Genomic DNA, 17060 nt, shown 5'->3' on the forward strand with positions numbered 1-17060 from the left:
TAATTTAAGATCATTCTTGGCTTTTTAGCACAAAAACAAGCAGGGAGACAGTTCAAAGTCCCCTGTCGAAGGATTCCAGCAGTCCATTCACTCTGGACGTGGCAAGAGGTAATCCACCCGTCTTGGGGAAGCAGGCTCAGTGGGAGGACATACCGCAAAGCTGAGGGCTAGGCTCCTAGGAGCCTGGCAGTCAGCATTCAGAGGTATCCCCATCCCCGCCCCGTGATTCATCACCAGATGAGCTCACCAGAGTTCCTGAGATGAACTAATTTGTCAACCAAGGCAGAGCGACTGGACCCCTGTGGTCCTGGACAAGCCTCCCTCTGCCTGTGGCAGTCTGTCCCAGAGTTCAAAGCCTCTTATGGGGACCAATGGCCTGCCCACACCTGTGACCATGACATCATAGCCTCACTGTCCACCTGCTTTCCCACCAGCCCCTCCTGCAGCTCCTCCGCTCCCTGGTCGCCTAGGCCCAGGCTCTCAGAGCCTCATGGACTTCTGGCCTTCACCCCATGCCACCATCATTCTTGACCCCTTCTTCACAGTGTCTCTGGACGAATCTGTCCCTTTCCACCATCTGTGCCAACCCTGGCTGATGTGCTAGAAAGATGGGGCATCTAAAGTCTACCAAAGCCAGTTTTGACTCTTGAATTGCCCTTTCTAGCTGCGTGAGCCTGGGCAAGTCATGTCACCTCTCTGGCCATGATAGCACCCTTGTGTGTAAGCAGGATACTAGAGTCTTGTAGCAGAAGCTGCAGGCACTCCTCCCCTCCCCCGCCCCACTTAGCATCACTGCTCTGAAGGATGCTCACTGTGAACTCTGCCAGGGGCATGTGGAAGCACTTCGGCCAGGGCACAGGGCATAGGACAGCCACTGGGGTGTCCAGGAAACTAGTGGGTAAATGCTGTAGCGTCCTTGCTCCTTGGGTGGATCAGCTCCAATGCGTGATCTACACTGTCTCCTAGGGATCCCGGTGGGCTCAGCACCCTTCCCACAGTGGGTAACATTGCCAGTTGTTCCGTCATAATGCTTGATGATGCCTGCTAATTGACTGCCTTCTCTTCCCAGTCTCTCGTCCCCGCCACGCACTGATGTCTTTCAGCGCCTCTCAGACAAATAAACCATTTGCACCTGGGTCTCGTCTTAGAGTTTGCTCAGCCTATGGCAGGCCCCCAGCTCCTGGGGTTACTGTGAGGATGGAATGAGATGATGCCTATAAGTGCCCAGCACAGTGTCTGGTATATAGTACGTGCTCATTAAATCTTGGCCCTTGTTAAAGCCCCTGGGACCTTCTGGTTTTGAATACAGCTTCTGTGACCCCTGTTCTGGGGTGCCTCTTCCAGAGGCACTCGTGGGAGAGCTGTGTCCTCCCTGCTGTAAGGAGGGGCTGTCCGTGAACACTAGGGCTGAGTGCAGCCCTGAGGGGCTCCTTGGAAACTGCACTGGGGCTGGTGGCGCCCACTGGACCCTTCGGCCAGGGCCTTGCTGCCCCTGCATCTCAGTGTTGTCTGAGTGGCCAGTAGGGGACTGTACTCACGACCACCCACCTCACAGGCTGGCTGCATGCAGTTAAATTTAAATGAGGGTTGGCTGGAATAATGTTCACCAAAGATTAATGGTGGTTATTTCTAAGATGTGGGATTTTTGAAGCCTTTTTTCACTTATCCTTTCCTTTGTGCTTTCAGCATGGTTTAAATTTCTTACAATAAGCATGCATCATTTTCAAAAAATGGTGAAGTCCTTATTCTTTCAAAAGTAAATAACTTGCAGGTGATCAGAAGAGAAGGCACTTAAAGCTCAGACCGTGTTTAAACCTAGAATCTACTGTGGAAAGACATGGGTATGCATCATTGTGGTTTTCTTTGGGGCTTAATATATGGCATGCTTAAATGGTCGTTTAAAAATTAAGCAGTTCTCTGGCTACAGAGCGAAACCACAATGTCCCGGACTCAAAGGAGCATTTGTCTCCTGGGATGGATTGGGTTCTGCCTTGGGAAGTGTCTCCACTACATTAGGCTTCGGGCACTGTGTTTGCTTAGATCAGTCAGGGAGGCTCGGCTAATGGTAACTAGGACTGAGCTGGTTACAGTCCCAGGAAAGCCTCAGAGAAATGGTGCGTCTTGTATTAACGTCATGGATTTCACCATCATCCTCATCAAGGACGAATATACTGTTCACCAAACACCCGCCCCGCCTAGTCGGGTCCAAAATGACTGGCAAGGAAATGTTCCTGGTCTTTTCCTCTCCCGCCTCCACACCAACCCCCCCCCCCACCCCCCATGAAAACTATGCTATCTTCCTCTGCCTTTCCAGCCCTCTCTGTCCCTTTCTAGTTCTTGATGCGGAATGGGTGCCCGGGCAGAGAATGAAAAGACAGAGACAGAGAGAAGGAGGTGGGGACAGAGGGAATGAATGCTGTGTGTAGGAGAGACAAGCTAAGTTGATTTACACAGGAAAGATCTGGGTGATGAGGCGGAAGTAAACTTTGTGAGTTAACTGTGTGGGTGATGCTGGTGGTGATAGGGATAGATTAGCAAGTGAGAAGCTCCAGAAAATCATGGAGTGTGAAGAAAATGGGAGAAAGAAAATGGGATACTTTTTGTGTTGCTGTGGGTTGTATATTTCATCCTTTGAAAGTTTTACAAAAGAGAATGGTTAAATACCCGGATCCCCTTTTTGTTGCTGGTGGCTGTCCTAATCTGCTCTGCTCTCTAATGTAACTCCATACAGAGAGTGGACCATGTGGGTCCAGGATTTATTAAGTTTGCATAGTTCAAGGGGCTGCGAGGTATTTTCATGCCTAACTTACAAAAGAGGAAGCTGAGGCTCAGTGAGTGAAGTACTTTATAGAAAGAGTCAGGTGTGCCCGACTCTGCACTGGACCTGTGGTTCCACCACGGTGCTCAGCACAAGTTACTACTCAGTTTGATATGGACTGTGTTCCCAAATACTTTCTTTAAGGCATTGGCTTCCAAGATTCCCTTGTCATTCTTTTTTTTTCCCAGAGAGGAAGGGAGAGAGAGATAGAAACATCAGTGATGAGAAAGAATCATTGATTGACAGCCTCCTGCACTGGGGATCGAGCCCACAACCCGGGCATGTGCCCTTGACCAGAACTGAACCCAGAACCCTTCAATTCGCAGGCTGATACTCTATCCACTGAGCCAAACCGGCTAGAGCTCACTTTGTCATTCTTAACTCAGAAGCTAAGTGGTCAGCTTCGGGGGCCAGTGGGGGACCCTGGCCTCTACTCCTTCCTTTCCTCACTCAGACTTTGGCTCAGTGATTGGGGCATGTCCGCTGGCACAGTGACACTAAACTAGGTTTTCCCCATGGAGCAGGGCTTCTAATGAAGGAGTTCATCCACTTAGAAAGAAGCTCCCCAGCAAGCTGGGATAGGGAAGGGGCGGGACTTGGCTGGGACCTCCGCCTTCAGAGGGAGGGCCCCTGTTTCCATGATGTCAGAGAGGCGGAACTAACTCTGCCTCAAGTCCAGGGAGGCAGCAGCCCTTGGCTTCAGCTTCCAATTAGCGCCTGCGGGAAGGTGAGAATGCTCCCTCCTGTCTCCCTTTTCCTCACCAGGGGGGAGCTGAAGATGGCCTTTATTTCCTTGGGGGCTCCTTGCCCACTTGGCTGGAGTGGAATTCCTTGCCCCCAGCCTGTCCATCTTGTTTCTTAGCTGAACCCCACTCCTCAGGGGCACCTCTTGGGATCAGATGAGCAGAAGCGGTGCTTCCCACTCAAAGAAAGTCTCTTTGTGGACCCGCGAATGTTTCCACTCCTATTGCATTTGAATACTTGGGGAATAAGTTTGGCAGAAGATATTATTCAAAGAGAAATCTCTTTTTCTTTTCTTAAGTCACTGGAAATAGTATAGAAATTACTCTTCTGTGTTCCGGAGGCCTGGCCATCTGCAAACGCACCGGTGACTTAGGACAAGACTCCTCCTATTTCAGGTGGACTTTTTCATGGGCAGAGAATGGCCCACACTACAGTTTCTTGGGCCCTTTTGCATCCTAACTGTCCGATTCTTTGATCATCTTGGATCTTCTGCCCTCAGCATGTCAATAACAGGTTTGTGTCTTTTTCTCCTGACCAGAAAAAGATTTACAAATACAAGAAAGTCCTGAGTAACCCAAGCCGTTGGGAGGTTGTCTTGAAGGAGATCAGAACTCTGGTGGACATGGCCCTGACATCCCCCCTGCAAGATGACTCCATCAACCAAGCCCCACTGGAAATTGTCTCAAAACTGCTCTCAGAGGTAAGACACTTCCCCTTGCTGGATTGTGTGCCTCCCGAACCCCCATTTAAATGATTCTGTTTCCTTTTATTTGCCTGCACACCAACCCTCAACCAGAATTGGATTCGAGTTTGTCTTCCTGTTGCTTTAGGAGGTGAGGGGTTCCCCCCAGCCATTCAAGGGTGTTGAGAAGGTTTGCCCAGTGCTTCCAGCTGAGCTGTCCCAGGCTTGTGGCAGGGATGAAGGGACAGTTGTCACAGCCCTGCCATGCCCCATGACCGACCTGGGGATGGGACATGGCAGGGAGAAAGGGTGGTTTGGTCTTGGTCCTGAGGCTGGGCTGGTGGTGGTGGTGATAGCTGACTTCAGAATTCTCTAGTTCATTCCCAACAGGGAGCACATCGGGAAGCCCCCCCCACTCTCCTTCCTTCCTACCCCCATGGTGCTGGGCTGGTAGTCCCCGCCCATCTCCATCTCCCCCAGCACTGGCCCACCTCAGCTCCAAGTGGTCCAGGCAAATGGATTTCTGCCCTAATCACCCCCACAGCCTATAGCTATACGTACTTTGTTTAACGTGCACAGGATTTTTAAAATCAGATTTCACACCAAAATGAGAATTTTTAAGTTCTCTTTAAAAAAACAATCAGGAAATTCGGCAGCAATTTTCAGCTGGTGATGCTTAGCGCCACCCACCTGAGCCGTCTGCTTTGCCAGTCGGCCAGCGCTCTGAGTGTGTGCTGCGGGCCAGGCGCCATCCTGGGCATTTGAGTGAAGACAAGCCCCTGCTCTCCTGGAGCTTACGTCCTGGCAGGGGCCAGACACGGGAGACTCAGTCAGGGAGCTAGGCACACTGTTCGTTAGAAGGCAAGGGGCGCTAGGAAACACACTTCTGTTTACTCTGCCCAGGCGCTATTCTAAGCACTTCACAAATATTAATACTCTTGTTTATTTGCCTTCCTGGTCCCCTGGGGACACTATAGAGTTGATGACTCCTGATTTAAACTACACATGGCCACCAGAGTGATGCTTCTGTCCCCTTCTTTCTGTCCCCCTCCCTCAGGGTGGCCTATCCTTTGACACCCTGGTTCCCTGGGTAGCTCCTACATGCCCCCCTTGACTTCCACACACGCTCCCTGCTGCCTAGACTGCCCTTCTCTCTGCAGGCCTGGACTGGTCACTGCCTGCTGGTCCAGGAAACTGGCCCAGGCCTTATCTGTCTACTGCCTTGAGAGGGTCCCTCACCCTGGGAGGACGTAAGGGCGAGAGGAAGTGACGGTCGCAAGCAGAAGAGCAGAGGATGTGTCGTCGGGTGGGACACCAGCTGTGTTCCGCAGAGGCATAAAGACTCAGGCTCTGAAAGGATTGAGGGTCAAGGTCTGGAACTGGAGGCCAGGTGCTATGTGCCCAACCTCAAGTGCCGGCTTCCGTCCTGAGCAGGAGAAGGGTAGGAGGCCAGGGGCTGGCTTCTCAGTGGGGATGGGAAGGCAGCTCATTTGCAGGAAGCAGCTGCTCTGTGCTAGGCAGGCGCCAGGTGCCAGCACTCAACATCTCATTTAATACGTTCTCCCTGAGAGATGAGCCTTGCTGTCTCCATTCACAGATGAGGAAACTGAGGCCCAGAGACACCAGCCTGCCAAGCATGCAGTGGGGCTGGGCATTCTGTTCCGTCTTAGGGCTGTGTCGTTCTTACTGCAGGACCACACGGCCCGCCCCTTCCGCCCCACCAGTCTTGTCCACCAACATAAAGTCAGGCTCATTGTCAAGATGATGGCAGAGGTGGCTGATGGCACTGTGGCCACCCTCTTGGTGGGATTTCTTTCCCATCTCAGATATGTTTCATGTGATTTCATGCCCAGGGGGCGCGGCCATTGGTAAGGGACAGAGCTAGGACTGCAGCCCAGGTGGCACCTCCTCCAGTGAGGCTTCCACCTCTCCGAGTGACACTAGCACCTTTTCAGCACACGCTCTATGACAATCACTGTCGGGCGTTTAGAGCTCATTTTTACATTTCTCCCAGAGACCCTGCAAGGTAAGTATTCAAATGTGCAGAAGGGTCACCAGAGGCTCTGAGAGGTTAAGGCGCCCACCCAGGGTCACTCGGAGAAGTGGTGGGCCAGGACCCACGCCCAGGCCTGCCCGATGGCGAAGCTCATGCTCTTGTGCCTCGGTGTGGCATGAACCTGCCTTGGTGGAGCCTTTTTAGCGAAGGGGAGACCCCCCCCCCCCCGGCCCCTCTGTGTGGGGCAGTGGTTAAGAGCAAATGTGTGGAGTCAGAAAGACCTAGTTCCGCCCTCAGGAGCTAACTGGCCTTGGGCAGGTTCCGAGGCCTCTCAGGACCCAATTTTCATCAGTGAACAGGGCTAAGATTAGCACCCATTTCACAGACTTGAGGGCCGATGCTCTAATAAGTAAGCAGTGCCTAGCATTGTGCCTCACATGCAGGGGCGTTTGATACTTGGTCACACTTTATTGTCCTGGGAGATGTTTGTGACATTGACCTCAGCTCCATGTCTAGATGGCATGAGTGGGAAAGCAAACAGATCCGCCCTCCTTCTTGCCCTTTTTAGCTTAGAATATATGGGACTAGATTCTTCGTTCTCTTTACTCAAGTGTTCCTGAGGCCTACTGCTAAGAGGCACCAGCTCTCACCTAAGGAACCAGAAAGTGGGCAGTAGCCCGCGGGATGGAGGGGAAAGAGGAGGCTGTTGGGTAGCCAAACAATTCTGAGAAAGAACCATCTGTCTACCGGCTTCACTTGGCCGGTGTCCCCTACCTCCCAGGCCTTTGTTGAGTTGAGTGTGTGGAGTGGCCACTCAGCTTAGTGCCCCTCTAAGCAGTGGCTCTTGGTGAGTGCTCCGCCCCCGGGATTGAAAATGACCTTGGTGCAGAAAAGTGGGCTGCCACCGGTGACTGACAAAGGAAACAGCCTCTGTGCTGGCCCAAGGCTCTTGCTGGAAAGGTGGCGGGCATGGTGAGGGACAGGCTGGTCCCACGGCAGCTGAGAGGGGGAACTGCCGTTTGCATGGGCCGAGCACCCTCACTTGGTGCTGGGAGATAAAGGCTTTGGAACCAGGACAGATGGGTCCAATCCCCACTCCACCAACTCTTAGCTGTGTTCCTGGTGAGCAGCCACACCTCTTTGAGTCTCACTCAGGTAGCCCATTTGTTGGGATAGTAGGAAATAGGAGAATGGTCATGAGAAAGAGAAATGGGTGGCATGAGTACTACAGAGCTCTCCCACAGTGCCCGAGGCATAGCGAACTGACAGTCAGTCAGTCAAAGGGAAGAAAGGACAAAGCCCAGACCAAAGCTGGGCTTTCATCTGCCCTGAGCTGAACACTGACTGAAGTTTAATCATCTGCCCTCAGTGGGCTGCTCAAACTCCAACATCCACAAAAAGAAAAAGGCGTTGGAATCCATAAAACATCCTCCCAAATGTTCCCTGGTTCTAAGCATCGCGGATCAGGCTGTCTCCATGGGAACCTGGAGACTCGTGGAGCTCAGACACTGACCCTGGTTCTGTGTCTGCCTTCGTCCCTCGGCAGCTGGACAAAAGCAGATTCACGGCGCGCTAGCTTTCCTTTTGCTTCAGCGGGTGTGAGCTCAGTAGATATCCCAGCGCTCCTTAGACCTGTCCAGGTGGTGGGTGCCGTGGGCTCTTTCTAGAACCCAGAACTGTCGATCTTGCCATTCATTGTCCAGTGAGGAGGCATCTTGTGAGCAACATACGTGACTCTGTTAGAAAATGCGAATACCCCAGAGAGCCCGTGTCTACCAAGACAGACAAAGCAGAACGTGCCCTGAAGCTAATAAAAACGACAATAGTGGCTGTTTCTGAGTTTTCCCATGGTTTCTCATTTATTTCATATTCCTTCCTTTCCTTATTCACATACTCACAGGATGGCAGTACAGGTACCAATTGTGAAAGCAAATTCCAGATTGAGGGGAAAACCTAAAAATTAAGCAAGTTTAATCCCTTCAACTTAATAATACTTTTTGAAAATTAACTGTTAGAATTGAAATTTAGCTAACACATCTTGGGCCAACTCATAGAACACTAATGTTCCCTAGGAACCCAGTTTGAGAACCACTGAGATAATATATATATGCCACTCCTAGTAGACTCCAGCACAGAGTCAAGACTGAAAAGTGTTCTTCACATGTTTATTAGGAACCTGTCTTCTGGCTTCCAAGTGGCATATATCCTGTCCCTGCAGCCCAAAGCAGATCCCATGTACAGAAGAAGAAACTGAATCTCACTCAAAAGTGGTCTGTCCACGTCACATAACTCACAGGCTGCGAGCAGGGACTTGGGACCTGATTCCCCTGCCCCACGGGGTACTTTTCTCCTGCCCCGACCAGGCCTCTGAGGGGCTTCTGATCTGTGTGATTAAGAACAGGTGACAGCAGTGCACTGAGAGGCTTAAAGCAGTTGAAACTGTGCACCTTCGGGGTACAAACGCTCCACTTTATTAATATTTGTTTGTTTTCTTTTGTTTCCCTCCTGCTTTCTGTGCTCCATCCTGTAGAACACAAACTTGACGACCCAGGAGCATGAAAACATCATTGTGGTAAGTCTCTTGCCATCCCTCTCCCAGTGCCCACAATTCTCCCCCAGTTTGAGTTAATTCTGGAGGCGCCAGCATCATCCACTAACACAGCGACCTGGCTCGGCTGTCTGTTTATCAAGCCAGACATGTCTCGCTCCTGCTTTTGCACATTTCAGAGTCCAATTGATTTTGGGGGGATGTAATTATCAGTCTTTGAGGTTTGTAGCAAATGTGTCTTGATCGCCTCCTCTGGCCCGAGTCTGCGGAGGGGGCTGAAGGCAGGAGATAGCAGAGACCATATAACTTATTCAGAGGCAAAACCCTTAGTGGAAATGTAGCCGGTCTCTTTCTTGCCCAGGCCCTGTCTCCTAATTAAGCCACAAATAGTAACTTTTAATTCTCTCTGATATGCAAAGTGAGATGATATTTTCTGGGACTTGACTATGATGTAAGCATCTCTGGGGTAAAGTATCTTCCTCCGTGGTTGTAAGCTATGAAATATGACTCTCACTAGAGAGAAGAAAGAAATGAAATTGTACCTACTGGGTGCAAAGCACTGTGCTGGGTACTTGAATCCACAGATAACTAAGACAGCCCCTGCTCCCAAGGATTCATCATCTATTGTAGGAAGACAAATGAGATCACTGCAAAAATAGAGGCATGTTGTGTAGAGAGTAGAGTGACAAAATCACCTGGGAAAGATGCCAGAGAACTTCCTGGAGACAGTGATGTCTGAGCTGGGTTTTGAAGGATCAATAGGAGTTTGCCAGATGGCAAAACAGAGTAAAGGCATTCCAGAGAGAGGAAATAAAATGTAAACAGAGATTTAAAATAACGTGGTATCTTTTTGACACTTCAGCATTGCTAGAGCATAAAGCATAAGGAAGTGGAAAGCAGGGAGGCAGAACTTGAAATGGAAGTGAGGGGCAGAAGTTTGTGTGCCTGGGACAGGACCTGGAACACTCACCTGCCCAAGAGGTCCCATGGCTGCAGCCTTTGAAACAAGGGCAACCATGCCCCTCTGAGCTGAATTAGGACTTTGGGTGCCCAACTACTTGGCCCTCATGAGCCCAGTCTAGACAGTCACCCTCTTTGCCCCAGCTAAGTCCTTCCTGTCAGCACCAAAGGAGATAAGCCCTAGGCCAGTGGTCGGCAAACTCATTAGTCAACAGAGCCGAATTTCAACAGTACAACGATTGAAATTTCTTTTTGAGAGCCAGTTTTTTTAAACTTAAACTATATAGGTAGGTACATTGTTATTAACTTAATTAGGGTACTCCTAAGGCTTAGGAAGAGCCACACTCAAGGGGCCAAAGAGTCACACGCAAGGGGCCAAAGAGTCACACGCAAGGGGCCAAAGAGTCACACGCAAGGGGCCAAAGAGCTCGCGAGCCGCAGTTTGCCGACCACAGCCCTAGGCCTTTTATTGCTGACAGTAAAGGCAGCAATTTCTGTGGAGCAACAGTACAGTGTCTGGCACATAGTAGATTCTCACTGAGTATTTGCTAAAAATACAGAGGTTTCTCCCGTGTTCCAGCCTGACCACCCATTGCCATCTCTGGCCAGACCAGCGAGCATCCACCTGAGCACCCCCAATCACCCACCCCCACCTTTCTCTGGTATACTGTTAATTAACAATATAATTTAACAAGCATTTGTTGACATGTGAATACAAGTTTGTGTCAGACACTAGTCTCTAGTCCATAGTTATGAAGCTGCCATTGAGGGATTTATTGTGAGCTGGGAGGACCTGGCAAGTCAACAGATAATCACGTAATGGTCAGAGGTTCAAATTTGTCCAGGTGTTAGAGGAGCACAGAGGACAGGGAGGGTGCTGGGAGGGAGATGGCAGAGGGCTTCCAGGAGGAGGTGAGCAAACGGAGTAGGCGTGCTCCCAGGAAAGGCAATCCAGGCAGGGGGCCCAGTCCATGCAAAGGCAAAGTGGCGAGACTGGTTGGTGGAGAAGCAGGCAGGAATGTATATGCCAGGCAAGGAGTTGGCATCTTCCTCTCTTCTGACAACACCTGTGGGTCCCACTGTGCCCCTTGGCCCTGGAGAGGAGAGGCAAGGGCTTTGGACTTAGGACAAGCCTGGGAAAGACATTTTGGTCCGAGAAATCCAGGCTGCATTTAGCCAGCTACTTTGGCTGGGCTGACCCTTAATTGGGCCTGGCTGAGCTTCCCTGCTCAGCGGGGATGCCTGAGAACAGGGAAGAATTGATCTGAGGATCTGGCCCTCAGCCCTCCTTTCAGCATTCTTTATTCCCGATGCTGGTTCCATTACCATGAAGCCTTCTGCAGCCTCCTTTCATTTCAGCAATTACATTATCTGATTTGGCCTATTGGCAATTAGTCTTCTCCCAACGGGGCTGGTATTTTTTTTATGAACTTATTTTTTATGAGTACTTTTACAAGTAACTTGAGTTGGCTTTACTCAATCCATCAGTCGTGCAATAGGTAACTGCTGGTTGGTAACAGCTGGAGTGTCACTGGGTGAGTGTGGACCTGGAGGCCAAATGCCAGCTGCCTTCCCCTGTGCTGGTGAAGAATGGGTTTAAAGCTGAATGTGGGCTCAAGTTCAGAGCCAAGTGCAGACCTTGGGCCCACCCCATACTAGCTGTGACCTTGGGCAAGTAAGGGAAGAACTTTAAATTTTATTTAATTTCATTAAAATTATCTTTGATTTTACAAGTATTTCATGAGTGTATTTTAATTGCAAAAAGAAAAAATTTACCCCATCCCAGCACCCTCTTCAGAGGCAGCCCTAGGAGTTTCCAGTGGTGACAAAGCCACACAGATAGACATGGTTGTGTTTTTGCTTTTTATTTTTAACATCCATGATGTCATGTTGGGTGTGTTGTTCTGCATTTGTTTTTTTACTTAACGAATGTTCTGGAAATTCTTTCAAGTCTTTTCGCACATAACTACCCCAGCGTTTCTCACCCTTGGCACTGGTGACATTGGGCATGGGTCATTCTTTGTAGTGAGGACTGTCCTGTGTGCACTGTAGGATGTTGAGCAGCATCCCTGGCCACTGCCCTCTAGGTGCCAGTAGCACTCCCCTGTGGCGACAGTAAAAAATGTCTCCACGGGCTGATGTCCCCTGGGAGGCAAAGTCACAGTGTTGAGGACCACTGGCCTACCCCCATTCTTTCTACTGGCTCAAGGATATTGTTATTTAACCAGGCAGCCATTCAGATAGTTTCCAATTAACTTGACGCTCTTCCTTAGTCTCCTCGTCTATGAAATGGGTATGACAACAGGGCCTTTCCTACAGGGCTGCTGAAAGGGTTAAATGAGCTAATATACCTATTATGCTGAGCTCATAGAAAGATTCCACACAAAAATAAGCGTTTTTATTAATTATATGTTGTAAAATTATCATTCTGTGATTAGGGCAGGCTTTGTAACTTCCCTGACCTTTTTTGTCTCTTTATCTGTGTAAATGGAAGTAACTACTGCCTGACCTCACCGAGTTTGGCAATCAAATAAGAGAATTGCTGTGGAAGCACCGAACCCACACCTGTGGGCGCTTAATTTGTTCCCACTCCTCTATTCCTTAACTCATTCCCATGAAAGAGGGGCCCCATGTGATTAAAGGGGCTCAACCCAGGGGGTGCACCCTGCATGTCGTCCCTTCTCCCAGAGCTGGGCCTGGGGAGCAGAGCCATGGGCCAGGCAGCGGCTCCCTGCCCCACTGTCCCTGCTGTGAGCTCACTCCTCCCAGGCCAGCACGTTGGAGGGGACAGCAGAATCCTCCCCCCCCCCCCCCCCCCAAGGCACCCGACACTGAGTCACTGTCCAGGAGAATGTTCAGTGTGGAAATGTTCTCTGTCTGCACCATCAAGAATGGCAGCCACCAGCTTCACCTGGCTACTGAAGTGTGGTTAGTGCAACTGAGGAATGCATTCTACATTTTATTTCAGTTAAAGTTGTTTATTTCTTAGCAGTTAAATTTTAATAGGCACATGCACAGCCCTGGACAAACAAGACTCTGGCCTTGTCTCCAGCTCTTATGGGCCTGATCGTTGGTGCTGCCCAACATGACCTCCATGTCAGGGACTTCCTTCTTCACCCAGGGCCTCTCACCTATGTAACTGGGCAACTAATGGTCACCTTCTCCCTAACGGTCCCAGACAAGCAGAAGGCCTTACTTCAAGGTCCCTACCCATATCCAAGGGCATCGCTGTAGGGGGAAGATCAGGGAGACCCCCTGAAACAAGCAGACAGAGTCTGGGCTGTGGGGAGGCCATGTCATCATGGAGCCTTCCCGGGGAGTCGGGCAAAATCGTCACCGCTCGCTGCTGTGCAATGGTATCAGTGACATGCTGTGCTCCAGGCAGTGGGCTTATACCAACCCTGAGACTCCAAAGCTGCTAGAGTTTTCTCTCACTAAATTCCCACAACAGCCCTGTGCATCAGTATCTCTCGTTTTCCCCATTTTATGGACTAGAGGACTAATGCCCAGAGAGGTTGAGTTGAGTTGTCACACAGCCTGGCAATTTCATTGCTGGGTCCTGGTCTCCTGTTTCCTAATGTGCCCAGTGTGGCAAACGGGTCAAAGAGTGGACTTCACGTGGCTGTTAACCACTAGTAGCTACATTTACTGAGCGCTGGCCTGTTGCAGGCTCTGTGAGAGGCACTTGCACCGGGGGTTCTCAGCTGGGACCAGTTCTCTCCCCGAGGGGGCATTTGGCAATGTCAGGACACACCGTTTAATTGTTCAGAAATGTTATTTGAATGTGAAGTTTAGCAAACTCATTAAAACGAATTATGAAAGGGACAAAAAATAGAGAATCAAACACCATGCAGTGCAGGGGACCCTTGCATAGGAATGGCAGTGGAACCAGTAATTATTGTCCAGCTGGCTTACCAAGTCTCCTAAAAAATGAATTCAGGGGTCAGTAAATATCGCAGCCTTCCTGAGTATAAAGCAAAGTGTCTCTGGAGACATTTTTGATTGTCACCACTGTATTAGGAGTCACTCCTGGCATCTAGTGGGTCGAGAACAAGGATACTGCTAGACATCCCACAGTGCACAGGGCAGCTGCCACCATAGGAACAACCAGCCCAAATGCCAGCAGTGCGAGGCTGATCAATGCCTCTGCACATGTGACCTCTCACCCTCACAGCAACTCTGCTCCACTTTGCAGGTGGGAGCTCGGGAGCTCAGAGACAGGAAATAACTTGCTCTAATGGTCACACTACAGTGAGCACCAGGATCAGGACTCCCGCCCAGGACTCTGCCCCCAAAGCCTGGCTCGAAGCCACGATCCTGCCTCAAAGTCAGGGACTGTAATCTGAGGGGACACCAGCAGGTCATGAAACCCTGAAATTACATGCATCATTGTATGTGCATGTTTCTGGGGTGCAGCCCAGAGCTTGTATCACCTTCTCTAAGGGAACCATGTGCCCCCCAGTTTAGGGGCCCCGGCATGCAGGTTAGAGAATGGGCCTTTTTTGCCCAGAGGGTGACAGGGAGGTTGTGCTTTCCATCATGAGTCATCCCTCTTGTTAGACACACCTGCCATATTCTTCCTTCTAGAGATTCCGACTGACGCTGGGTTCATTGTCTTTCAGGCAATCGCCCCTTTGCTGGAAAACAACCATCCACCACCAGATCTCTGTGAATTCTTTTGCAAGGTATGACATGGCAGAAGTGAGCTGCGTCTGCAGGACCAGCCTGCCTCCCTGTGTGGGTGCTAGGGGTTGGCTTGGCACAATTTGTTAAAAACCCAGGGCCTTGCCCTGGACACGGCTGGAAGGCAAGCCAGGTACCCTGCTCTTAGGATTGCAGCCCCTCTCGGTCACACAGGTGATCATCGAGGCCCAGGGTCCAAACCAGTGGGTCAGGGAGGAGTGTCCAGCTTTTCCTTGGAATGTCTTTGTGGCTGTCTTGGGAGAAGTTTGCAGCAGATTTTCTGGGCTCCTGACGTCAGCTGGGTTATTTTTAGCCAGGGCTCCTCTGAGCACCAGCTGGCCCACAGTGGGGGCATGGCCGTGGGGCTTTCCTGAGCAGGGAAAGCAGTCGGGATGCCAGGTTAGCTGGGAGGAGCCGAGTGGGACACCCGCTCCCAGGGACACAGCGCCAGCCTCGCAGTGGGATTTACTCGGAACATGTCCAGGGCACGTCGGGGACCAGGCATCCCTCATTCCGCCAGCACACTGCAGTGGCCTGGGGCTGAACACAATCTGCTTTTGTTCTTTGCTGTGTGATTTTTTTATGTCATAATTTAATGTCCTTGGAAAGGCGAGGGCCTAGGTTGCTGCTTCCCAACACTACCCTGGTCTCTCCTGGTGACTCACCTCGCTGCGTTCCTTTCCTCCCACGTGGCCTGGCAAAGCGGCACCTGGGAGGCCTGATGGTTCTGAAGGGAAGGACACTGGGGTACACCTACTGCCCCATCCCTGCCCTTCACCCCCGGGCCCCTCACCCAGGGAGTGTGCGCTCTCTCTGTGTTTGTCAGGTGACACGAGGTTTAGGGAGACAGGATTGTGTCATCCTCTTTGGCCCTATCTCTCCATCAGGAGACCTTTTTCAGCGACCCACAGAGCAGAGGGTGGGCCCAGCCTGCTGGCCCGAAGTGCCCAGGGTACATTCTTAATGTGGGCACGTGCCAGTGTGTGCCCTCCAGTCCAAGCAGCTAAGGTGGGTCCAAGTGGGTGAGTGCCCGACTATACAGTTGTACCTGCGTGTGTGTGTGTGCAAGAGCGTGCTTGCACACAGGCGTCAGGCTCCTGTGCTGCACCCAGGCCCCGCCCTCGGGGCACACGAGGGGAAAAAGCACCAGCTTGGTGAGACTGCAGACAAGATGGGCCTCCCTGCCCCCGAGAGGGTGGGTCAGATAACCCAGTGTGTGGGCTCCTCACCTGTCACAGCAGGTGTCATCTCTTCTCTTGATATTTGGTCCAATTTAATCCAGATCTGCCTTTTGTCTCCTTTCAGCTGTATGGTTTCTCCCAGGTCTCATGATTTACAGACTTGTTCTAGTGCAATGGACCTCTGTTCAGAGTAAATGGTTAGCGCAGTTTAAAAACAGTGATGAGACCAAACCATCCTTTTGGGCACTACCTGGTAGGAGTCTCCATTGATTCTAAAACAGAAGGCTGCCCTGCCACCTGGAGCGAGGGGTCCCAGCCAGGGGGACCTGTAAGCTTTTTGGCTGTTTTCCCTCAGGGAGTGGCGGCGGGGGGTGTGGGGGCAAAGCCACAGCCTCGGTGCCTCGCCCACCAGACAGTCCTCCAGAGAAGAGAGCTTGAGGGGAACAGAGCCGCCCCACCAGGTCCACTCTGGGCCAGCTCTGGACACGCTGGGCAGTCTCTCCTGCCAAACTTCACAACTGGGACCCCAAGATCTGAGGAAAGTTAGTACATCTTAATTTCCCAGGAAAGCCCCGATTTCTAATATCCCAAGTACAGCGTCCTCCTCCAGGGCTGGGAAACAGCCCTTCAGGCCCAGGCAGGCTGTGCGTGTGCTGCAGTGGTGGGCTCTTGTCTGCTCCACCTGCGGCCTTCAGTTTCAGTTTGAAATCAAAGCTCCATGCCCGTGAGATGGAACCCTGAGAGCTGCACTGGCCTGCAGACTGCTGCAGGGTATCAAAGCCGGCAGTGGAGAAGCCACAGAGTTCTCAACACTCGTGTCCGGCACCAAACCCCTGGTGCTCTTGCACTGGTTACGCGGAAACGCCTGTGCCAGGCCCTGCGCCGGGTCTTAGTGCTGCAGTCTCACCGCACTAAGCAAGGGCCGTGTCAGAACCGCGCCTTCCTGCGCCGCCTGAAACACGCTCAGACTTTAAGATCAGAATAAAAAGCAAACGTAAACTCCCTTCCTCACCCACTTTTCTTCCTCCAAAAAAATGAACACAGAGCCATGCCACACTGTCCAGCAGGGAACCCAGGCCCCATGCTGAGCTCCCTGGGTGAGGGGCCGAGGCTCAGGGCCGACCATGTCCCCCTGTCTCCCCAGCACTGCAGAGAGCGGCCCCGGTCCATGGTGGTCATCGAGGTGTTCACGCCCGTGGTCCAGAGAATCCTCAAGCATAACATGGTGAGTCTCCCAGCACCCTGACCGCAGAGCCGGGGGAGGTGGGCACACCTTCCCGGCCGTTCACTTTTATAAAGATTTTGGGTTGGGATTGGCCGCCCCGACAGCCAGGGACTGGGGCTGGGATTCTGTTTAACTCGGGTTTGCGTGTGGCCTGTCCCCTTTGGTTCTTTGTTTTTCTGTTCCGGCGACAGGAAGAATCTCTTCACGGGCGGTAAGAATAACA

At 51.4% G+C, this 17060-nt stretch overlaps 1 protein-coding gene across 1 annotated transcript in view; it reads left to right on the forward strand.

Annotated features, from left to right (window-relative positions):
* Positions 1–17060, forward strand: part of CMIP (c-Maf inducing protein) — a gene marked incomplete at its 5' end in the record, with an annotated part of 231566 nt that overhangs the window by 176073 nt on the left and 38433 nt on the right. The window contains 4 exons of the mRNA XM_081108403.1: positions 4101–4262; positions 8771–8812; positions 14371–14433; positions 16757–16837. Coding sequence (XP_080964529.1) covers positions 4101–4262; positions 8771–8812; positions 14371–14433; positions 16757–16837 — 348 coding nt within the window. The remainder of the gene's footprint in view (positions 1–4100; positions 4263–8770; positions 8813–14370; positions 14434–16756; positions 16838–17060) is intronic.

Source organism: Myotis nattereri (genome assembly GCF_964212035.1).
Source record: "Myotis nattereri genome assembly, chromosome: 15".
Classification (NCBI taxonomy): domain Eukaryota; kingdom Metazoa; phylum Chordata; class Mammalia; order Chiroptera; family Vespertilionidae; genus Myotis; species Myotis nattereri.